This window comes from Sinohyriopsis cumingii, chromosome 12, assembly GCF_028554795.1.
Source record: "Sinohyriopsis cumingii isolate HCF-2022 chromosome 12, ASM2855479v2, whole genome shotgun sequence".
Classification (NCBI taxonomy): Eukaryota; Metazoa; Mollusca; class Bivalvia; order Unionida; family Unionidae; genus Sinohyriopsis; species Sinohyriopsis cumingii.
In genome coordinates, this window is record NC_142972.1 from 47,107,602 (window position 1) to 47,132,700 (window position 25,099).

Sequence of the window (25,099 nt, forward strand, 5' to 3'; positions counted from 1 at the left end):
AGAAAAGAACAGTGAGCAGTCTGTAGCAGTCAGTCTGCTTGTTAATATGGAGAGTTTATGTATGGTTTGAAACGTAGATAAGTTGACAGTGTTCAGCACCTCCTGTCTACAGTTAGGTTAAAAATTGTAAATTGATGAATGAAAGTACCATGTTTTGTGCAGTTTTTATATCCTTGATCCCTTTCATCTCTAAAGTTTGTGAATACTTTCGAACATAAGTATTTTCAAAGAATTTTCGTGCTTATTGCCACAGCATTCCCATAGAAAGGTGGTGAAGGTTTTTATTAATATTCTTCATACTGTTTCCCTCACTGAAGCACAGAGAAATAAAAATATTGGGAGTTGTAATGTATTATTGAAGAAATAAATTAAAGGACTTGATTAGATTTTTGCAAATAATAATTACTTGATAAGAAATGTTGTTCTGCTTAGTAGATAAACAAATTAGACAATGTTTTGTTCTCTGGCACAATTGCCATATATGTACTGCAGTATGTAATTCACTTGGGAAAACTGTTGTCCAGTCTTGAAATTAACTCCTGGTTCAAGCAGCAATTTGACTGTTATAATGTTATCATAGCAAACATCAATCCATTTTTAGTGTCCTCAAAGATACAAATTACAATTTAAATTTGAATTCAAGGCATTATTTATAAGAAACTTTTTTTTTCAGCTTGCAATTTACTAATTGCAAGTTGTAATTTGCTAAACATAAAACTAAGAATTGTATTATAAATCTTGTAAACTTTTACATACAACTTAATATTCATGTCCATTTCCAAAGCTCGATGTAGGTTGCAATATATGTAATTTTATGTTTTAAGACATCGTCATTACAGGGTAATGTATTATTTTCTTAATAAATCAAAGATCAGTATTTCAAACCATTCAGAATTGGTCCTCATCCATATACATTTCTTATTTTTCTTTCAAGTTAGTCCTTAACCCTTGTCAGTGTACTCATTTTTACACATAGTTATATTTCTTCTGGTACATGTAGCTGCATAATTTGTTTGACACTTAAAGGTTTTATTTTCTTTCAGTGCAAGCCAGAGTATAAAGTGCCAGGGCTGTATGTTGTAGATTCGATTGTACGACAATCAAGACATCAGTTTGGGCCAGAAAAGGATGTGTTTGCACCAAGATTTACAAAAAATATTGCTTCAACTTTTCAGAATCTTCTTAAATGTCCACCAGATGATAAGGTACCAGACTGGCACTTGCAATTGTTTATTTAAGACACCCCCAACAACAACACAGAAACGCTTATCAATTGCTCAGCATGGAATTAAATAACAAATAATGTCCTGCTTTATTATTTAAAAGAAAGAAATGCAGTGTCTTTATAAAGTTACAATAACAATGTATAGCATTTTCAGTAAGATTTTATGTTCAAGCTTTTGACAGTCGTGTAACATACATCATACACGTGTGTCTTTGTTCTCAGATGATAGTGTTGCACAGACTGGTGCATGCTCATGGTTTAGGCCAGAAAGGGTGAAGAATAAAGCATGCTGAAATTGATTACACTGTTATCATTATTCACTTGTGGATGAGCAGACTAATTTAGGAAAAAATAAAAGCCTGTATGAAGGGTTGTTGGCTTATCCCTGAGACATGGTCTAAACTTTTTGACTGCCCCTATATATTGGTAATGCAGATTACTGGGGACAATGTTGCAACCTGAACCCTCAATACCTCCTGTACAAGAAACAAAAAGATTCCAACCCTTTTCCAATAACAAAGAACACAAATTTTCAGACCAAACAGTAACATCCGAAGAGCTCAGGATCGGGATATGAAAACCTTCTCCCAAACACAAGAGCAGTTGCGTTTCTCATTTCCAACAAATTTTGAGTTATTTCAAAACTCTTTAGTCTTTTTTTTTCAATTTTTCTTGTCAATAACGAGGTTTTTCAATTTGGTTTGACTTTCGTTTTGGCTCATGCATTGGTCTTGCAAGTTTTACCTATTCATTTTGAGGGGTCATTTTATATGCAGTCGGGCTTAGAAGTAAGTATGCACGGTACTTTGGTCACTAGCACCTTGGTCTCAAGGCCAAGTGAGCTGATAGTATGCTTCTGCCTCTATCATGTGTTATTTGTCCAAGTATAGTGAGTGCATCTATCGGCAATTCCTCTTTTTCTATTTTTTTGTCTTGAGAAACACTGAGCCAAATTCATAATCAAACTTGTAAGACAAAATGCCTGGTATAAGACCCTTTAAGTTTGTACATAATTATGCTATCAGATATGGTCACCATTACAAAACATTAACCTTGAGCTTGCATTGGTTCTATTGCAGCTTTGTTAATCTTAACATTTTATACAGATTAGAGTACATAATTTTAAGGACTTTGTTAAAAATACCCACACTAACACAGGTCTGTAATTCTGATAAATATCACCTGCAGATTTCTTGTTATATTGATGTTATATATGAATTTTGCATTTCAGAGTAAGATAGTGAGGGTGTTGAACCTTTGGCAGAAGAATGGAGTATTTCCTAGTGAAATTTTACAGCCACTACTAGACCTTGCTGCAGACCCCAATAATCCAGATCTTGTTGGAAATGGTAAATTTGATTTGAACATTGTACAGTATGCTTTCACTTTGTACCATTTCCGTCAAGTTGTTTTCGACAGTGCAGTGCCATTGTACATTTCTTTGGTGCCATAGACTCCAGTATCTCACAGTGCAGTGCAGACCATTTACCGTCGAAAATTACATTTGGGGGAGGGGAATTTTGGTCTATATTGCTCATCTTTGAAAATCACTGACATCTCAGCTCAGTCCACGTGGGTTTGAGTCACGGCTCGGCCAATGTGTTTATCTGAAAAGGCTTGCAAGTAGCTTCCCATTAGTTTGATGTTTGATATTTCTTCCTCTACCAAATACGCTTGTCACCCTGTATATCATGTACTGAAAAATGTTATTCCTGCAAACTAAATAAAAATCGACATTTCTGGTTCTTTCTTGTTGCAAGTCATTTTCCATTTCCTTATCTTGTGATGGTCTTCAGAACAGTTTTAACTGGTCATGTTCCTCCCCTTATATGGAGACTGGACCATTAAGACTTGTCTCTATGATCAGATTTTGTTATTTCATTGTATCATTTGATTTGGATCTATGACATTCATTGATAATTGAGATTTAATACTGTTATTGAATGAGTAAGGATAAACCACTTGTGCTATATATCTTGTGCATTGGTAATGGAACCATGAAATAAAATCACCATCATGGTGGTTCTTAGATTTTGAGAGCAAGACTCTCAAGTTCTTGATGCTTCCATATATACTGTACAAATTGCAAGAGTTGAATTGATATTTAATACCCATTTTGAAATATTAGCTAAACCCCCATTTTAATCCTATCATTACATCTGCCTATCATTTCATTGCACTTGATCATTGGTTAATATATCTTGTTTTTCTTAACTGCGGTGAAATTTTACAGGGGGTAGATGAAATATGCTGGTGAATTTAAAGTTACTTTTATGTAAATGTGAGAAAGATGTTTCAGAATGTCCAGCTGCCATTGATTTTTATATAAATGAAATGTGTGTATCAACAAACAACTCTTAATAAGAAAAGATCTTTTTATGCAGTACAGCACGGTACATTAGGTTCTGAGCGTTTTTAAAATCCATCCATCCTTCAAGAACTGCATAGATTTTACTCTGACACAGTGGATCGTTTGTTTTATTTTACTTCTGATTTCAGCTGTTAAACATTCTGGTCAGTTTTAAAAGCCGATAACTATTGTGCATAATTGCTTAATCTCTTGCCTTTTATCCTGAAGTTTATTGATCCACTTCCAATACTTTGCATTTCATGTCTCTCTACTCCTTAGTATTGCAGATACGGAAATGAGCTTATTTTATGCCCCAATAGATGTCATTAGGGATATTATTTGGTCATGTCCGTCCATCCACCCTAAGAAGCTTGTTTGCAGGATTGTGCAAAAGCAATTAGTGTAGGCAAATGAAATTATGGTTGCATATTTGTATTCATATGTATATGACCTGATTGGATTTTCAGACCATTTAGCAAATTTCCAATTTTTTATGTATACATTCTTCATCTCTGTGGACTGACCTTTTTTAAATACAAAAGCTTCATCGTTACAAACAAGGAGAGCCTACTTGAGGCAGACAAATGAAATTTGGTCGGTGCATTTGTAATCTTGTGCTGAAGGCCTGAATATATTTTCATGGCCATTATTGCACTTTTTACTTTTTTTCTTCTACTTTTGCAGACCTGCTAAGTCTTAGGATTTTGCCAAAAATTACCCTTAAAATACAGACTTACTGCCAAGTCTTAGGATTTTGCCAAAAATTACCCTTAAAATACAGACTTACTCCACACTAGCAAAAACTACAGGAAAATGATTGTTGCCGAATAATCCGGATAATTGGTTCATCCTGTTTTATTTGGATCCAGGTTTCATCTTAGAATTAGTGAAATTAGAGAACCAGACTAACTTTACAGCAACATTCCAGATGCTTTAAACTGCACCTATTTGTTCATGCGAAGCGTCTGCATGATTAAACTGTTCATTAATTTTTTTTTTTTAAATGGCTCCAGGAAGCAATGCATGTTTGTCGAAATGTAAAATAAGCTTCTAGAAAAGTGTTAATAATCAACACAGAAGAATAAAAAGGAGTATTCAGATTCTTGTGAATAAAAGATGGAAGGGACACAATTATGTTTGTTGAACAGCATGTGCCAATTTGAGTGTCTCATGGCGGGAGTTATGATTGCCGTCATCATGTTAAATGAAAACGAATTTCAAAGAATTATGTCAAGTTGAGATATAGTAGCAATCCATTGAGTGGCATAGGGTTTGGAACTAGAGTTTATGCAGCTATACTAGTGGTAAATAAAATATACGCGTACTTTACAAACATTTCAGTTGAACATAATGTTTATCATCAATGTGTCAAACTTTTAATTACGTTTTCCAGCTTTACAATAACAGTTATTGATATTTTGTTACACCTTACTTAAAACTGGTCAATCTTACGGGGAAAAAATCAACTGCCTTATTGTGACAGATTCGTCAGCACTGGCAGGTCTACATTTGAATCTTAAAGACAAAAAAAATTTGTTGTAATTGTTTTGGGGTATTTTTTTAAAGCCTTTATATTTTGTAAATTAGTTTGAATTGTAAGTGCCTTTTTGATTGTGCTTCTGACCTAGCATGTCAGGTCCCTTATAGAGCAAACATTTTATTGTGCCCTTTTCATGGTTTGTTGGATGTGCTAGTTTTAGTAAGATGTTTGACACTTTATTTTGATAAATTATTTTACATATCTGCAAAAACATTTTCCTATGTAAAATTTTTATCTACACTCTTGTATGGGCCTTTGCAACATAATCTCTTGCTCCAAAAAGATCTAAAATTCACTTGCGTCAACCAATTCCCTTATTTAAATATAGGATATGTATGTAAGTTTTTCATTGAAAAACATATTTGTTATTTAAAAGCGGAAAGTTGATATCTTGAAAGCAGGTTCTTGAGTCAAGTACCATATCATATGAACTAAGGTATTTGGGTAATGCTTCCAGTAGTATGGTGATAACTGTTTATCATGCAATTGATGAATGAAAATTAACTCGAAAATGATGTGTTTGTGTTATTATTTATTCTGATATTTCTAAAATGCTTTCATGTTTCAGTGCAATTGGCTGTGGATAAAGTGATTGGATCAAGCCAGAAGACCTCTGGACAACTGTCAGGAGATGACATGGCTGAATCTAAAATGGGGGAAATGGAACCAAACCAGGTGTCAGCAGATAATGTACTTGCCACACAGAGTGACATGCTTAACACTGTCAACCAGCTTCTTAGGCAGACTGAATCGGTAACCTATTCATGTTTTGGGGATTTTCCATTTAAACCTGTCTGGAGGGGAAGGGAGCAATGTTTTTCATAACCTATTGGTCATTGACTAGGAAAGCTAATGGGATGGCCAGTTGTTTGCAATACTACTTGGGGGATTGCTGCAAAATTGTAGACACACACATTCAGGTCAAGTTGGTTCTGAATGAAAATGGTGCTGCTTAATCAACACAACAGCCCACTTGTAAATCTTATTTCAGCAGCTCCTAAATGGATGGCAAAATCAAAATGGGGCTATCACTAGAAACCTTCTTTTGATGTTTGGTGGGTCCCAAATGAGAACTGTGCCAATTTTATGGCCACCATGGCAGCAGTCTTTAAAATCTTGTTATCAGTGTTATCAGTATGGAATTGTCACTGGAAGACATCTTATGGTGGCTAGTTGGTCTTGTATTGAACTTGTACCAATCTGAGATTCCAATACAGTGGGTGGTACAAGTTTCCCCGCTTTTTATTTTTGCCATTAGGAACCAGTGTTTATGTGTTCGATAATTCTAGACTGCATTAACATTGCCACATTTGGAGATGGGGCTGAGAAAGTATTGCTAACAGGGTTTGCTGCCTTGTTGCATAAAATCTTTTGGTTTGTGTTGCCATTATGAGCTAAAACCAAATGAAGAAGAAGAAAAAGCAGCAAATGAAAAAGCCATAAGGATGCATTTATGCAAAATTTTGTCATTAAAAAGAAGCTAATCCATTAATTTCGTTTCATTGTTGGCAACTGCATTTATTTTTATATTTTGTAATACAGATTCTAAAATGTCTTGAGGCATCTTTGTTAATAAAAAATTAATGAATATACTTTGGTGAGGTATGGATACCACAGCTGCCAACCTTCACGATTTTTGCGCGAATTTCACAAAATTTTCAGCAGTTCACTTATTCACGCTGCATGCACAAAAAATCACAAATTCCCCGGTTCTCAGTTATTTTAAATCTTTAATAAAATAACAGATTTCCTGTTAAGTGCTAGTGTTGATATCAGCAGTTGCCAAAATGATCTGGTACTGCTGATCATGATATTAATGGAACTATAGCTGATTGGTACAGTTAGCCTGGTAGCTAGCATTTTAGCATATTTTGATCTATATGTATAAGAGTAGTTTTACAAAAAATTTGAGAGAAACTGGGGCCTAACCAGAATTTGGCTCTGCGCATGCGTCACAAACACTGAATTACCATTCAGCATCGCATCTTGAAAATGTCTTTACCAACAAGGAAAAAGAAATGTGTTGCACAAAAAGCGAAGTTTAGTTTGGAATATACCAAATATTGTCCGTGCTTTCAGTCGTCAAACACCGATATACATCATACTTTTGCACGCAGTGTGCCACAAATTTTAGCATTGGGCATGGTGGCAGAGACGATGTGAGGAAGAACATTGATAGCAAGAAAGACTAAGAGGTTGGGAAAATTAAGAACTCGCAGCAGATTTCAGCCCTGGAATATTTTAAGCCATCAACAGAAGACCTGCAAGCTACCAACGCTGAAGCCTTTGTGAGTTCTCTTGTTGAACACAATCTACCGTTATCAGTTGGAAGCTATGCTAAACATTTGATACAACAAATATTCCCGGACTATAAGCTCGCTTCACGAATTCCTGTCAAAATTCAATAATTGTATCCCCATTTTCACTAATTCCGAGCCTGGAAGGTTGGCAGCTATGGGATACGATTATAAATGGATTATTATTGATAGTCTTTGAATTTGTGGTTTTTAGCAACCTCATAAACAAAGGTCAGTATTGTACAGATAAATGTAAATTTACAGTACATTTCACTTCAGAACAAAACTAGCAGTGGTCTAAAGTAACTAGTATCCATAAGTTTGTATTTACCGTACTGGTTTGCTGTCTTTGAGGTCAAGTCCATGGCTCGCTATTTAATGTTTTCTACGACATCCTACAAACATTTCTTTAGTTTTCAGTGAAATCAATCCTGTTGCTTACAATGTAATTTTGATAGGTAAAGAATTAAGTATTTCTGATGTGTGTGTTCAGGGTCCAACAACTTTAAGTCAGCAGCAGCAACAGTTGCAGCAGCTTCAGCTCCTACAACAGCAGCTGATTCAGCAAACCCAGATGATGCAAAACCAGCCTTCCAACATCCAGCAGTCCACCCCCATGATTGACAGCAACCTTCTTGCCCAAATACAAGCTCTCACCAACCAACTCCTGTCAAAGACAGAGGCAGCTAAGCCACCAGAACCTGGTGGATTCAACACCGTAAGTTCCATAATCACATGGAAGAATATATACATAATTTTTTAATCTTAACCAAGTCTTTATATGAAAACAAAACCTGAAGAAATCTGCTAATAAAACATTTTTACAAGATTTCTTTGCAATGGAAATTCACTTGCCTAAACATTTAGCCAAAAATTTAAAATTGAAAATATCTTGTACATGTATAACACATTTTATACATTGTAGATTGGTGAAAATGCTTTGTTTCTTCATCAGATACATTCCCCAATCACCATTACATTAGCACGCCAATATTCCTAAAGAAATATGACTGGGTAAGTATTCCCAAAGAAACATAATTTACTGAAAAAAAATGATTTTTAATTGTAGCCAAAATTGAATGACTTTGATATTAATTGTAACGATGAAACACAGAAAGCATTTAATTATGCTTTATTTTGCTTAAGTATTAATATCTGTGTTATTCTTCTGTGACATGTTATAAATACAAGTTTGTAAAATTATGGTTGATAGATTTCAAGCATTATTGACCTTTCCAACATATTAGTCAACTTTATTTCGTATGAGCATATCCAGAAAAGCCGGTATTTACAGTCTGGAGTTTTTCAGAATTTGATATTGAAAATTGATTATAATCCCATTCCTTTCATTTGTTTGCCATGTTAAATGATGGCATTTTAAGCAATATAAATTTTCCAGACTTCAAAAACATGCTATCATTTGTTCTGTTTCCTGAACTGGTATATGTGCTATTCATATCCTTCCAACTCCTGGATGCAGTACATACAAAATGAGTACCAACTTAAACGTGGATTTTGTGAATGTGTTAAGAGATACCCCAAAAAATTCTTTATTTTTAATGCAGCACAATGACTTTAAAAATCATTAAAGTGGAAATCCTCTGGCAAGTGTCTTGTTGAAAATAGTCTGCCTGGCAAACTTGGCAGGGAAAATGTTCCAGAACAGTTATCTTAATTCTGAGATTGCCAAGAAATATGGATTTGGGAGGACCAAAACTTCAAGAGATGCAAGACTTGTTAAAGAATTTTGTTGCCTTGTCTCTCACAAGTGAAACCCCAACCAAGAAGATTTGCTTTGAGGATGCGATGCCCCTGCTCCCCCAAAATCTAGTTTTTCCTTAAAGATGTTGGCATTTCAGCATATCTCATTGCCCATAACCAGTGGGGGGACTGTCTGTTGAGGTCTTAATCAGTTTCATAATATGTTAAAAACTAAGTCTGACTGTGACAAATTCTTTAATTTTTGTTGTGTTTTTCTCTCCAGAAATTGTTGGATTTTGACTATGGAGAAAGTGATGATGAGGATGAAAGGAGAAAAGATTCTTCCCAAGCTGGATTGGCAGGGTAACATTATTTTGACATGGCAACTTAAGAGCAGAGCAAATAATTTTTTGATTCACTTATCTTTATAAGCAAGTAACATATACATACAAATAATTTCCATTCTTAGTTATTTTTCACTTTATATATTAAGCATAATTTTATACAACAGACTTCATGTGTGCACAGAAAAATGCATCCCTTTCTTAAAACTTAGTAATAATATTTAGAAGCTACCATTTTTTAAAGATAAATGATTGTTCCAGATCAGTATAAATATTTTTGTATTACCTTGCCAAAAATCATATATATAGACTTTATCTTTTTCTAGCAGGATATCAATACATTTTATTAGTACTGGGAATGTTTTTTTTAGCTGGTAATGAGAAAAAATTATAATCAAATTAAGAATCTGTTTACCCATGACAAAACATCATCAGAATTTCCTTATAATCTAACACCTTTAAGGATGTTACTGTGTGTATCTTATAATGTTGGCTACTTTTACCATAATAAGCCTTGGTCTTCTTGATCTTGTATTTTTCAGTGGTTAGGGCAATGTCAATTTTTCATGATTGTCTGATCAGATATGTCAGATTTAAAGCAGATTCAGTATTTTGTACAAGTTAGTTGGTTGGTTTTAGCAACATTGTTGTTGGCAATATCATAGTAAAGAACTTGGAGCTACATGCCTTTCCCAAAGACACACCATTGCTGCCACTTAAAGCAGACATTGGCAGGTATTGAATCAATACAAGTCCATTGCTCTATCTTCAGTGTAGGATGAGTAAAATTGGTGCAGGACAAGTAATGGAAGGAAACTTGAGCCCGGATTTTGTATTGTAGATCATATTTCACAATTTCAACCATCGAAGTCTTGTGAACCTTAAGGACAGTTGAATGCAGATGTTAACTGTGTAGATTCAATGTATTGATGTTAGAACAATGATACACTGTCAACATTTTTAAAAATATATTAAAGATTTATGGTGACTATAGCTATTCTGTGATTCTTGGGCTTTGGTGTATTGTAGAAATGTGCAGACGATTCTGAATGATGTCACACTGATGCAGCAGATCCACCAAATGTCACAGACCCTTCAGAAAACCGAGCAGCTGAAGACGGAGCTGAGTGTACAGGAACAGATTCGTCAACAGCAGTTGCTGCAGCAACAGGCAGAGTTTGATCAACAAATCGGACAGGTACATAGAAAATATAATTTTCTTAATCCAGATATTTTAAATATCCATCTTATTTATAACATTCATTCACTTAACATTCTGATTCTCCATAGTTTGATGTAAGAGCAACAATGACAGTTGAACAGCAGTTGAAGTGCAGGACTCAAGACTAATAGGTCCTACCAGTAGATAGCCCAAAAAATAATCCACCCCATGATGTGATGTTTGTCATGGCACTTTACTCCAGATTTACTCTTCATCGAATAACCTATTTGCAGAGATGCTCGGGGGGGTGGGGGTGTCACACAAAATTCATACAGATTTGTGCCCTTGGAAAGCAGTCATATGTGAGAACTGCAAATTTATTTCAAGTCACACATATGAAAATGTACTCTGCGCAGTGTGACACTTAATTCACCATTTATGATTAAATTGCCTTTAGAAATGATAGAAATATTGTGCATTTGTTGCAGTATTTTTCGTAACTGTTTCCACATCAGGTTTCTCCAGCTTGACATGAATGGTCGTTAATCTAAATTTGATTGGCACATTTGGCCCAGTAACAATCATTGTCGAAGTTTGAACCTTGCATCAAGGAAGTTTTATAAATGTGTGGCCAATTCCCAGTGTTGTTCATCTTCAAATGACAGATTAGTTCTGCAAATACTGGCTGATGTAATAATAAAGGCGATTTATTTTTAAAGTCAGGAAGTATATCAGATTGTAGGAGCTGGGGAAAGTTTTCATGGAGATACCAGTGGGTGATTTTGAACAAGAATACTGGCTTTAAATACGAATCCAATGTACATGTCTGAGGTACAACAACGTACAGTATGCCAGTCATGACCTCAGTTCATTGGTATTTTAAATGTAGGAAAGGCAGACAAAGAGGCCAAAATTAAAATATTTAAAAGTAGAGTGGACTTTTCGTTTATTTTCTTGTTACAATTTAGCCCAGTGGATCATGTGCTACAAAATCATAATAACTTTAGCATAAAAGCTGTAATAAATCTAATAAAGAAGAACCTTAAAACTGAAATTATAAAGTAAAGATATTTATTTGATCAAAATACCTGTTTGAACTTGTATACTATGTTATTATTGGACTTAAAATCCTAATACAGTATTTTGGAATAGTAAATCTGGCATGGTATTCAGTAGTGTGCTAACTGAAGACAGTTAAACTTTGGCTGAGCTTATGCTAGTGAAAAATCTTGTCTTGGAGCAGAATTATCCAAAACAATACTTGTGAGCTGTGAAAGGCATTTTGCAATACAGAACAATATTCATACACAGATGAGAGGTTAATCTGAGAAACAGTGAAAAGAATAATGAATATACAACCAGAGACAACATCTTCTAAAATTTTTATTTCAATAGGGGTCTTACAGAGTGGATCAGGAAGAGACTGAGAATGATGCTGAAGCCTTATGTAAATATTGAATTATGGCCATTTCCTCCTCCCCCAATTTCTACACCCACCCACCCACCCTTATTTTTGTGACAAGGGGGCAAATCCCCCTTATAATAAATTCTCGGGAATATCTCTGTATTGATGTGCCTTATATTGGAAAAATCAGTACAACTTAGACAATACAGGCCCAAACCTTCATTTTTGAAAATACACACGAGGACAAATTACTGTCTTAAAATTTTTGCTGTATATTGTCCATTTAGTCTTGGCAGCTAAATGTGGTACGTGGAGTATCTTGTGAATGCAAATGGTCATGCGGTATTTGCTTCTGCTCCAGAATTTCAAACTTTTAGCACCAGGTAAAAATATTTAAAGAGTATGTTCTCTCTGATTTTCATAACTGATAATCCTCTTCATAAGAAAGATTTGGCTGTTGGTATATTTTGTTGGAGGAAGACACAACAAGAAACATTCGCTCAATGGGAAGCTGTGAACAAGCTTTCTCACTTTTCCACATTTGTTAAGGGGGTACTCGAACTTGCATGGACAGAAGTGATATGTGGGAGGGATCCGTGAGGGCAATTTGATACGTACAAATTTATCCGTGTGCTTTCATAAAAATAAATCTGCCTGCACTGGAAATTTGTGTGATTTCTGGTTTGTTTCCTAAACATACAGGAATAGTCATAGTGAAAGAAAGAAAAAAAAATAACTGGAAACCAAAGTAGTGGAAGATGTAGAGATACATGTTGTTTGTCTACAACACACATAGCAAGAGTTGTAGACAAACAACTTTGCCCTGTACCTTCTACTTTTCCAGCAGTGCCACAAAAGCCTGGAGCAGAACCGTTTAATGGATAACACTTACTACATATTATGGGCATCATCTAAAGACTTGCATTTTGAGAAATCACAGACTCTGCTCTTTTTTCCTCGCCTGCAAGGAAATGGTCCTCTCTGCATTACTGGTGGTCGTCAATAGCTGTTTCTCAAAAAACGTCATTTTCAACTACACTTGGCAGAGAGTATTATGGCATAAAGGCCTTTCAGATTTGTACAAGTGATGCTGATCCATCATCAGCTGACCATACAGATGAAATAGAGTCCAATAAAAGATGGTTGATGTTGTCAAATCTTTGTGCAATTAAAGTCTTCTTTTTTTTAAATACGCTGAATGCCATATATGACGCCAGTCTTCTACTTTCAATACCATTTTGTCCTACTGTTCTCAAACTACATAGATTAAGTATGCACTTGTTTTTAGCTAAATAAATGCCCTATGATTTCAATGTACTGGGGGTAGAGTTGACACAATTGCCATAACCAGGGTCTTCTATGCTTATGTATCTGCAGGGTCCTCCACCTCCCCAGCCATACCAGAGTGCCCCTCAGCCTGTTATGCCACCATACCAGCCAGACCAGCAACATGGCGGGATAGACATTTACCAGCAGCATCAGGAACCCCCACCCACTAACATGGATATGCAGGATGAAGATTTTCGTATGGAGAGAATGGAAAGAGACCGGGAGCGGGAAAAGAAAGATAGACGGTCACATAAGTCAAAGGATAGGTCAAGGTCCAGGTCAAGGTTAGCTTGGTTTAAATATTTTCAAGTTTAATTATATAGTTTGTAGTATTTTAGATTAAGTGATGGAAAGATAATGAGAGTTCGGCAGGAAACGTGGGTCAGCGCATCAGGTATTTGCTTTCAAGGTTAGCTTGGTCTTAATATAGGTACTGTTGCATAACAGTCATTGCTGACTGATATGATAAGAAAGGGAGAGGGTGAACCTTTTGCTCAGTTTGAAGGTCAGCACATTAAAAAAATGTTACTACCAACAGTTGCATGTTGGAGCAGCTGACTACACGAACTACAAGGGGAAAGGACAAGAAAAATAAAAAATGTTAGGTATTGCCACAGATGATGTTATCTTAATCCTGGTGTCTTTAATACCTGCAGTCATGATGCAAGTCTCATCTCTTCAGTTGCACCATTGTTTTTCTTTAAAAAAAACTGCTGGACCATTTTCAACAAGACTTGGCTCATCTAAGGATAAAGGCCTTTGAAGTTTATACAAATGATGGCTGTATTAATGGTGTCAATTAGCCATACATAAAACAAATTATAAATAACTTTTCCAGAACTGGTCAGTACAATCAAACAAAAGAACATCCTGGCATGAAAGCTTTTCAATTTTGCTAAATAATGAGGCCGTTGTCACCTAAATTTGTAATAAAATTGAACCTGATTTTTCCCAGAACCGCTGAACAAATTTGACAAATCATGGAAATCATCCTGGCATAAGGCCTTTAAAGTTTGCACAATTCACACTGTCTGCCTTTTAATATGGCTTGCCATTACTTGAAAATATTTCAATCTTTGTCACTAAACAAAATTTTAAACCACATTGCTTGACCAGTGCTTATTGCATTATGGCTTATAGATGTGTCAGGTTAGCAATAGTAGGCCCTGTTCGGTCTCTTTCTTGAAAAGTACAGTGGAACCCTGCTTTAACATGATAGTTGGTTTCCCAAAAATTGGATTGCATTAATAGTGGAGTAGTGTTAATGTGGGGTTTTACAGTATTTTACTTTCTTCGGAGAACAATGCATTGGCACATATACGTTTATTCATGTCCAATGTATCATGAATAGGGTATCAACACCATTTACTATTGTGCTGTCGTGACACACATTTCATCCATAATGCATGTAATTCCATTTTAAAAATATTTTTGTCACAGATGATTTTGTCTGAATTCAACGTCTAATATATAGCATGAACAGAGTATTAAGACCATATACTTTCCATCTGATATTGTACTGTCATGGCATGCAATTAATCCATAATACATGTAATTCCATTGCAAAACTTGCATACATATTTAAACTATACAGGAATTTTGTCACAGATCATTATATGTCTGAATTCAGTGTGAAAAATTAACAGCAAAATCAGGTTAAGAAAGACGAAGCACATGTATGGTTCATTACGTTCCAGGGTCTATGAACGTTGTCTGTACAAATTTCATACTGCTAAAATTTTCTCATATGCATTTCCGTGTACCTATATCCATTGTAAATTACCAGTAATTAACACTTGTATGTCTATTCATTTGAATGACTACAGCAAGAATAATCAACACATGCTTTTAGCGTGCATATAACTTTTACTTAAGATTTTGTGAATATCAAAAGAAAAAATGAAAAATACTTTTATAAAGATATTTAAGCTGAATGCATGTACAATTTCAACCCTTTTAGTTTCCAGCTATTAAAGTGGACATTATTTACTGGTCAACTGATTGCATCTAATAATACAGCCAAGCCCAGCAAACATGTTGGCAGCTTTAGTCTTTGGATGTTTATTAGATTGTGAGAATCATTTATCAACCACCGCATTGTCTGCTGCTTGGTTGTATATGCAGTTAAAGAAGAAACACATGTCGGCTAATGTTTGAGCAATGATTGTGTACAGAATTAATTGAAGACAATCACAAAGACGACTTATTGGCTGTAATAAGTAACATTCCAATGTTTATTTTGGCATAACACTTCTAGAACCTGGCGAAATTTTTAAATTTCAGAAGCCACACCAAAATTGTATTATATACGAATTCATATGCGAACTCTTCCCCCAAACGATAATAAACATTTTATACACTATTTCTTGTACGTAAAATAAGAAAATTTTCAAGTAAGAGAAAAATACGTGTACGTGGATTTGAAATTTCAGGAACTATGCCACGATCATATTATATTCGAATTCATACAATTAAAAAAAATTATACAATATTTCACATACATTAAAACATTTTTCCGAGTATAAGAAAAATACACATGTATTTAAAATTTCAGGAATCGCACCATGTTCATATTATATTCAAGTTCATACATGATCTCTTCCCCAAATTATAATCATTTTTTAATACACTATTTCACTTACTTTGAAAAAAAAATGTATATTTTCATGTGCGAATGAGTATATGAAATTTCGGGAGCTATGCCACAAGCATGTTTTTTCTGAATTCATGTTATAACAGGGTTGCACTGTTCCTTATAAATCATTTAAAATCAATTTTGTTTCATAAACATGTTTTTTATACATCTTATAATTTGAGTAGAAAACCAGCAATAAAATGAAGCACATGGTGGGTTTTCTTTAAAATTATTGTGCATAGGGTTGCACACTTTTTTAAATACAGTTTTATTTAGACAAAACTTGTTCATTTCCAGGTCACCTAAAAGAAGGAAAAGATCTAGATCAAGGTCACGTGACAGGCGTCGAAGATCAAAATCACGGGACCGTCATAGACGATCTAGGTAAATGAAACTCTGCATTTATGAAAAAATAAATGAGATTGGATAGGTACTTCATGTTTGGAAAATATATCTTGCTTTGTATATAAACAGATTTCAAGTCCGCTCAGTACTTTTATCATGTTGCATATAATAAAGTATGACTTGGAGCAAAGGTGGCTCAGTGGATAGCATGCAGGACTTGACTAAAACTGCCTTGACACTAAGTAACCTACTTGGGTTGCTGTGCCATAACGCACCAAACCAAGCAACTTCCATGTGAATAGTCACTATTGTAGCTGCTGACTGCATATATATTGACTTTATGGGTTTTCTTCCCATTCTATTTCACTGATTGAGTTCTGAATCTGAATTTTGTTTTATTTTACTTGGATGTTTGATATTGTTTGTTTGAGAACTTTTAGATTTAGTCAATTACAGGACTGAGATTCAAAGACGATCCACCAAAAGGATTATCATATAATTTGAAAATTTTAATAAGCTGCGATGCATAAAATATTTGTCTGACTGAATAAGTAATAAAGTAGCTGTTTCAGTTTTGATTTTCATGAATTTTTTTTTTTATTTTTCCTGTCTTTCATTTTATGTTAATGCACTGTGGTAAATATTTACATCAGACTTAGGGGCCCCGAGTGGTCTAAAGCGCTCTCCGTTACGGATCACTGCCATCTCACCTCTGTCTGCGCTGGTTCAAGTCTTGGATTCGGCCAGCGTGGGTATGTGAGAAAGCTTGCCAGTAGCTTCTTGTGGGTCGGTGGTTCTTTCCGGGGTTTTCCCGGGTTCTTCCTCCACCATTAATACTGGCTGCCATGTATAGCCTATCGTGTGCTGAGAAATGGCGTTAAACCCCACAACAACAACAACAACAACATGTCAGACTTAGCTGTTGGACTAGTATTTACCTTGTGCAGTCCTGGGCAGTTTAGGGTTCAATGAGTCAAAAGATAGAAATTTTCAGGCCCAGTGTGCTGCTTTCTATCAAAAAATCCATTTGGGGTACAAGGATGAACCATGGTATGCTTTGTTTCAGACTGGATTCAGGGTTGTGAGCACAATTTTTTTAATTTAATAACCATTTTCTTTATTTTTGTTCTAATTCCTTTTGATATAGGACAAGGAAACTTTAATATGGTCTAGTCTTCCCATTACTTTTATAGCTATATTGAAGTTCTTGGCTAAATTTCATTGTTTTGAACTTTTGTGACCTCACAGTTGTAGACTGAAGAAAAAACTGAATTTGCCTGGTTCATTTCAGCCCAATATGGTATGCAGATTGATAATTATGAGAGTTTGGCAGATTTCAGTTTTCAGCTTCCTGCATCATTGCTTTGCAGAGTTATCACCTCAGAATGTCAGATCCACCCTGTTGTTTCCTCACATTTAACTCTCATGGGTGGGGGAATTTCAGCCAAACTTTATTTGCATCTTAAAATTGATGTTATAAATGAAAAGCAGGCACATAATTTCCAGAAATTTGATAGTTTTTAGCCATGGATCAGAATGTTACTGACCTGTATGCTTTTTTTAAATTTAGATCAAGAGACCGGGAAAGAGAAAGACAGAGGGAGAAAGAGAGAGAGAGGAAAAAGAACTGTCTTCCTCCTCTTCGTGAAAATTATCTCACAGGTAAGACTTTTTCCCGATTACTTTCATCTAATGATATAAAAATGCCTTTGTCTAAGCATGAATGTCATTTGATTTAGAAAAACATTTTGCTTTGTGTCTTTTAAAAAGATCAGATATAAAGACTGCTGGGCTTTCCTTTCATTTTTATTCTCATACTTTCCAGCCATTATAACCACTCCGGTGGCCTAGTGGTTAGAGCGTCCGCCTCGGAAGCGGGAGGTCGTGGGTTCGATCCCTAGCCGAGTCATACCAAAGACTTACAAAAATGGTACTAACAGCTGCCTCGCTTGGTGCTCAGCATTAAGAGGTTAGTGTTAGGACTGGTCGGCCTGGTGTCAGGATAATGTGACTGGGTGGGACATCATGCTACATGTCTGCGGCATGATGCACCAGTGCTAGACATCACTATAAACTGCCACACTGCAGACATCGTAGCGATATGACTGAAAAATTGTTAAAGCTACGTTAAAAATCCAAATCACATCAAACATCCAGCCCTTATGCTTTTTTCACTAAATTACATTTTTGCATTTCTGTATTTGGATTACACTTTTTGGTACATTAAAACTAAAAACAGAGTAGTAAAAAGTTGTTTTTGTCATTTTTATTATCATCTCTTTTATTCCACTCAAACAAATTTGAGAATATTCTAAAAAAAGATGACTTCTGCACAAGAGTAGTGTCTGAGTACTTTCCTTATTTGCTATTTATAGCAATTTGTATATGATCCATTTCCAAGAAAATTGGTGGGGATCTTCAAATAAGAACTTTTCCTCACAGATTCATTATATTGACAAGTTAGTTAGGTAGCGAACCAGTCTGTACTTTTAAACAAAATGGTGCCAGGTGTTAAGCCAGTTGTGTTTTTTTTGCAAAGCTGCTGTTAAACACCAATACACAATTGCCATCTATTTTTAACATAAAATTGGCATATACTTGTAATCTTGCCAGTGGGTGACCATTTGGCAATTACTAATCATTTTAGAATTGTAGTTTTTACTGTTTTCTAGCATGACTGATTGTGCTGTCCCATTTCAGTGTGTTCAACTACCATATGGTTGGGTCATGTTGCCAAAGTTACCACAGAAGAAGAACTGAAGGAAGTATTGGAAAAATATGGAACTGTTGAAAGCATAAATGTAAGTTTATCGTTCGTTTGTAGTTAAAATGTTTAGTTTTATGTCAGTATCCACATTGAAATGGCTTTGTAGATGCCTCAAAATGAAGGACATCTGTTGAAGTCAAAGATTTACACACCTACTTAATTTAAAAATTTATATTCAACCACAAAATAGAGGTCACAGACCACAAAGGACAAAGTTATATGCTCCAAATACTGTTCTTTGTGTATAGGTTTCACTCATATATTTTGTATGCATTCTGTTAATTATTATATAATAGTAAAATAGGGATTGGTGGGGTGATCCAGATTTATTTTTATTGCAGTTTGATGTTATCTTTAAACATGCCTCACAGCCCCAATACAGCTACTATTGGAACAGTCTCTATGCATGTAATTTCCAAACAAATTTATATTTTCCTCCATGTTTCTATTCGTTTACATAGAATTGCTGTCATTGTAAGATTTAAAAAATTGCATAATTGATATTTTCAGATGATTCCTCCTCGTGGTTGTGCATTTGTATGCATGCGTAATCGAAAAGAGGCTGCCAAAGCTGTGGATAGGTTGAAGGGAGTGAAAATCAATGGGAGTTCGTTAAAGGTGGGTGTTTTTTGTTGTTGTTTTTTTTTATAAAGCAAGATCACTGGAAGTGAACATGGCAGTTTGAAGGTTACAATATAAGATTAGTACATCATTCACTTATTTGGACTGTTCCAGTGGTCTAGTAATTAGAGTGTCTGTCCCAGATGTGGGAGGTAGTGGGTTTGAACCCTGGCCGAGTCATACCGGAGACATAAAAATGATACTAATGGCTGCCTCACTAGTTGCTCAGTATTAAGAGGTTAGTGTTAGGACTGGTCAGCCTGGTGTCCAGATTATGTGACTGGGTGGGACATCATGCTACCAGTCTGCTGGTTCCTTATCATGTCTAGATGGTTTTAAATTAAAATGGTACTGATGTCATATCCAATACCACAGCTACAACAGCCATCTTTAAAAAATATTGTTCTTCTCTATCGTGAATTATTTATGGACAGTGGACTAGTGTCAGTTATGTTAATAGATCTATGTTCATATTTTTTACCCCAAGTACATATACCTTTCAGTCATTACATTGTCATTTAAATGTCAAATTTAAGAAAAGCATCATATTCCATCAAAGATGTAAAACTTATAACAAGCATATTTAGAGTTGGAGTCAGGCATTCACAGTCATGTTCACACTTTATTTGCATCTAAAATGTGTATAGGTTGCAAAAATCCATTTGCTCTATAACCAGACAGTTCATGGTCCTTCAGATATTTTTTGCTGTTATCATCTCTGATGGAGCAAGAGTTTCATCTGACCTTTCCCACCCACTTACCTGTTCAGATCCATATATTCCATCTGGGATAATCATTACTTACACAGACATGATTTTTCTCCATTTTAAAAGCAGAATTCCACTTTTCTCCTGACTTGAATCAGTATCATCTCCAATCAGGTCCCACTCACCAATGACCCGTGTAAATTATTTGTTCCATATATTAGCACATGACTGTCGTAAAGAGTATTCTGATTGGTCAAAGATTTAAATTCATCCAATGACTCTTCGTGTAATGGAAACTGATTGCAATGGAAAGAAGAAGCATGCTTGCAAAACGTGGCTTCCCGAGTTGTTGAGAGAGACCATGACACAAAAAGTTTAGATAAAGGTTTAAAAAATGCATGGAAATGGGAATGACTGGGCGAAAGGTTGACGGAAATTTAGTTGGTCAGTTTATAAGAAAACTGAACGCTGGAAGACTGGCATTTTGCGACCTCTACAAGAAAGATCTGAATTATGGTAATCGCGGTTGGAAGAGTTTGGAACAGCACATACAAAAAAAGCTGCTTGTGGACAAATTGAAGCTCAGAAGGCATCTAGAAAAAGTGCAGTTAATTACTATGAGAAAAAAGATTTCTTGCATGATAGAACAGATGTAGCCCTCTGACAGAATATGCGCACTGCATGTTGCCAATACAAGCACCAGCTTGAAAAGATAAAGGCTCTCATTGAGAAGGAAAAGAATCAATTGCACATTGAACCAAAAAAGTAAGTGGTGACATAAAGGAAGGCTATAGAAATTTTGGACTAAAGCCACAAAAAGAGCTTGACTGGCATATCAACAGGTTGTGTCCATTGGGAAAAAAGACAAATGAATATATGTGATTATTTGTATATAGTTGATATACTTGGTGTTTATTTTACAGATTTATTATGAAAAGAGAAGTATAACATGTTTGCTGCAAAAATTAACAAATTCTTGTGACTTAATTATAATGTGAACATTGACACGTACATGAAATAACTTCAACATCAATAGTATTGGAGAACAGATTCGTGTGACTAAATATTGTGAAATTATTGAAGTCAAGTTGAACATTTTTGGTAAGTTTATTCACTTTTCAAATGATTACTTTGGTTTATTTTATGATCATAAGTTGCACCAGGAGCAGTTTTTTATGAGTGTAAGCAAAATTGGTAGTATGTTGCATTTCTCTGATACTACTTACCTGATCACATTACAAAAAATCATCCTCACCCTTCCACTTGAAGTTAAGTCCTTAAAGGTTTTGCTGAAGTAAAACCTGGCTTAAACTGTGCATAATGGTAGCCACCTAGTGGGTACAGATGGGAGTTGGCCTGAAAGAATTGCTTCTTTTCATCCTTATAATTTTCAGTCTTCCCAGGTGGGCTGGATTCATATGTAGCAAAGAAAGTTACCCTAAGATAAATATTAGTTGGAGAAAACATAATTTACAAAAACATTTGCTTTCTGCAGACTGCGTATGCCCCAGGTATAGGAATCAAGGAATCTGAGTTCAAAGATCTGTGGGAGGTGGATTTGGGAGCCACTTATGTTTCCTGGGACAGTTTGCCTGAAGATTTGGCTCCCTTTTTAGAAGGTGGAATCATTGATGAGGACTCTCTTCCAGAGCATTTGAAAGGTAAGTTATTTGAGGTGTATTTCTGTCTGTCACCTTTTTGATTGAAGCAAGGCACATGGTATCTTTGTTTCTCTCTGTCCATTACATCGTCATTTCTACTATACAACTCTGAGGACACTTGATGGATGAAACTTTGTGCACTTGTATAGCTTGACTAGAAGGTGTTGCATGTACATTGGGGTCCTATTTCAAAGTCAGGGTCATGGCTAAGTATTTTACCTTCTTTAAATTTCATGTTCCATTTACTCAAATTTTAAAGCCATCTGAAATTAAGGTAGCAAACTTTTTATACCTGTATAGTGGAACCTGTTTTGGAAGACACCCCTTTTGCTTACAATCTTTGGTTCCGCAAGACAATTGGCCTCTCATTGGATGTAATTCTCTGTATTACAGATTTGTTCACGTTTTATGTGTCTGATCTCCTAGGAATGGTCTTTAAAGACAGGTTATAAAGGACATCACTATAAAGTTTGTTGCAGACCACAATGCTGGTGTTGCCACAAAGTAGTTCTCATGGCACAAAAGTTTATTTTTCATCAGCTTCCACTCTATACTGTAACTTTAAGGCTCTTTTGAGGTTAAAGGCTGAAACTTTGTAAACATATTATTTGCATATATGTTCTGTATAACATGGGGGGGCATCTTGTCTTTAAGGTCTGTGTTGTGGTGTTAAATGTTGAATTTTCCATTACAATGTTTTTTTCTCCACTATATAGTTTTAGTTATCGGGGATGAAGGGATAAAACTCTGTAGACCTATATAACTATATATCATCACTAAAGCATGGGTGATGTACCACATTGGGCCCTGCCCTCAGGATTGTCACATCATTATTTTAGGTTTCAGTAACATTTACTGTTAAGCTTTTCAACTAGAAATCAGTTGTAGATCAAATGGATGAAGCATATACAGACTAAGTAGCCACCCATGGGTAAAAGGCCATCTGGCTTCTGCATTCTGAACTGATGAAATTCTGGAAAATCAAAATTGTATGTGATAGTTTTTAACAACAGTTATCTGTGTGGACACCAGTAAGAACATAGGTAATTCAGCACTACTAGTATAATAGACTTGTTCACAGAATTTAGATTCTTAAAGTATAAAGTGGTATTAACACAATAAAGTAATAAACTGATCAGACTCTTATTAGGTGAAAAATGGCATCAGAGGGGAAGAGAAACAAATAATGCATATGATTTGTGAAAAATAAAATTTATGGATATTGTTTTGACCAAAAATTAATTAATTAATGACACATTTGCTGGTAAATATAGGTCAAGCTTGATTCTCGTTGGTTTTTGGTGAGGAACAGTGTATATGGTTGGACTCTTAATGCAATAATTGTAGTTTTCAGTACACATACCAGTTCTGTTTATTTCATTGTTTCCTAGAGAAAGGAACTTGGCATGCATTAATATTTAATAATGTATGAAGTGCTGTTAAAACAGTAAGAACAGAAGTTTGTACCTTTGCCATATTTCAGGCACCAAAACAAAGAAAGACTACCCTGACAATGTCGGTGAGGAGAGTCAGGATGGCACAGGGTCAGAGATATCTCAGCAGCAGCAGCAACCACCCATGCCTCAGATGAATCTGCAGCCACAGAATCCACCACTACCGGGACAAATGCCTCCACTACCTATGTCTGGTAAGGAACTTTTTAAATTTTAGCTCACCTGGTCATGATGGATTGGCTGGCCCAGCATCATCTATTGCTTGTCTGTGAACAGTTGTTTGTTAGCAGTCTTGAATCCATATTTCTAATGTATTTTAATCAAATTTGGATTATAGGTTTGTATCCAAAAAACATAGCTGAGTAATAATGATGTGATTGGTAGATCTTGTTACCACTATGAACACCATATTTCTGATACAGATTAGACCAGATTTGGAAATAGGCTTATATTCTTAGGATCCTGAATGAATTTGATACTGAGTAACATCCATGGATGTTGTTAATAAGAGGTGATTTTTGCGTCAGATTGGTGGGCTTGTTGCCACAGTGGAAGCCCAGGTAAAAATAAAAGTTTGGTGAGGTTTGACTTAACCTGAACAGATTTGTTGAAAGATCAAAATGCTCATATGTTTAGTCTTAGTTGAAAGTTTTATGCTTGAGATATTGTGTTAATTTTGTGCCAGATGTATAGTTCACATCTTTTAATCCTATCACCCACCTGCCAGTCAATTTTGCATACTAAATGTTGAAGGACTGGTCATAGAATCAACTGAATATAGTGACTACAGAAGACTTCATGCTTTTGCATAAGATTGTAGAATGTGTTGTCGTTCAGTCTTGCTTAATAACCACAAAATTAGGTGTACCAGCCTGCCATATTGCTTGCATAAAAAGTGAATTGAATAATCTTTTATTCACAGCCGTATCAGGTCTTATGCCTCCAGGATTGCCACCCCCTCAGCCACCAGGATTGGTACCATCCCAAGGAACAATGATGCAGATGACCCGAGGGATGCCTCCCATGAGCATGCCGCAACAAATAGCTCTCCCACCTGGTGCTCCTCCACCCCTTCCTGGAGCTCCCCCAGCCATGTTAGGGGCAGCAGGCATTGTGCCTCCAATGCAGAGACCCATGGTTCCAACAATAAGACCAGTAAGACTTAATTATTTTTTGTTGTTGTCTTGCCTTTAATATTAAATTGCATGGCATAGGTATTGCTTATGATTGTGAAGACACTAATGGCAGAGCTGAATTTTTACTCCAACATTGAGGTAGGCAAGGGCATATAATTACCTGTAGGTCCATCCTTCCATCTGGCAATTGCAGTTAGTCTTGGTATTTTTGATGGATTTCCATGAAAATATTTAATTATTAAGGTCATCGCCTAAGGATGCTCATATTGACAAGTCTATTTTCTCCTGCAGTTTTTGTTCAAGTTATTGTCCATTTTTGTCTATTAGCTTAATGCAGTGTATGACACAATCTTGTTAGTGCACACGGTCCTTCAGGTTTGGGTTTGGAGGCATTTCAGTCCCTCCATGCTTATGGCATAG

General features: G+C 35.6%; 1 protein-coding gene across 1 annotated transcript in view; it reads left to right on the top strand.

Annotated features, from left to right (window-relative positions):
• Positions 1-25,099, top strand: part of LOC149786396 (uncharacterized) — a 52,682-nt gene that overhangs the window by 13,887 nt on the left and 13,696 nt on the right. The window contains exons 3-16 of the mRNA XM_089976816.1: positions 1,044-1,205; positions 2,457-2,574; positions 5,684-5,868; positions 7,906-8,130; positions 9,397-9,476; positions 10,487-10,655; positions 13,402-13,637; positions 16,286-16,372; positions 17,904-17,995; positions 19,034-19,134; positions 19,611-19,718; positions 21,924-22,089; positions 23,573-23,737; positions 24,466-24,698. Of these exons, the coding sequence (XP_089832942.1) occupies positions 1,044-1,205; positions 2,457-2,574; positions 5,684-5,868; positions 7,906-8,130; positions 9,397-9,476; positions 10,487-10,655; positions 13,402-13,637; positions 16,286-16,372; positions 17,904-17,995; positions 19,034-19,134; positions 19,611-19,718; positions 21,924-22,089; positions 23,573-23,737; positions 24,466-24,698 (2,127 nt within the window). The remainder of the gene's footprint in view (positions 1-1,043; positions 1,206-2,456; positions 2,575-5,683; positions 5,869-7,905; positions 8,131-9,396; positions 9,477-10,486; positions 10,656-13,401; positions 13,638-16,285; positions 16,373-17,903; positions 17,996-19,033; positions 19,135-19,610; positions 19,719-21,923; positions 22,090-23,572; positions 23,738-24,465; positions 24,699-25,099) is intronic.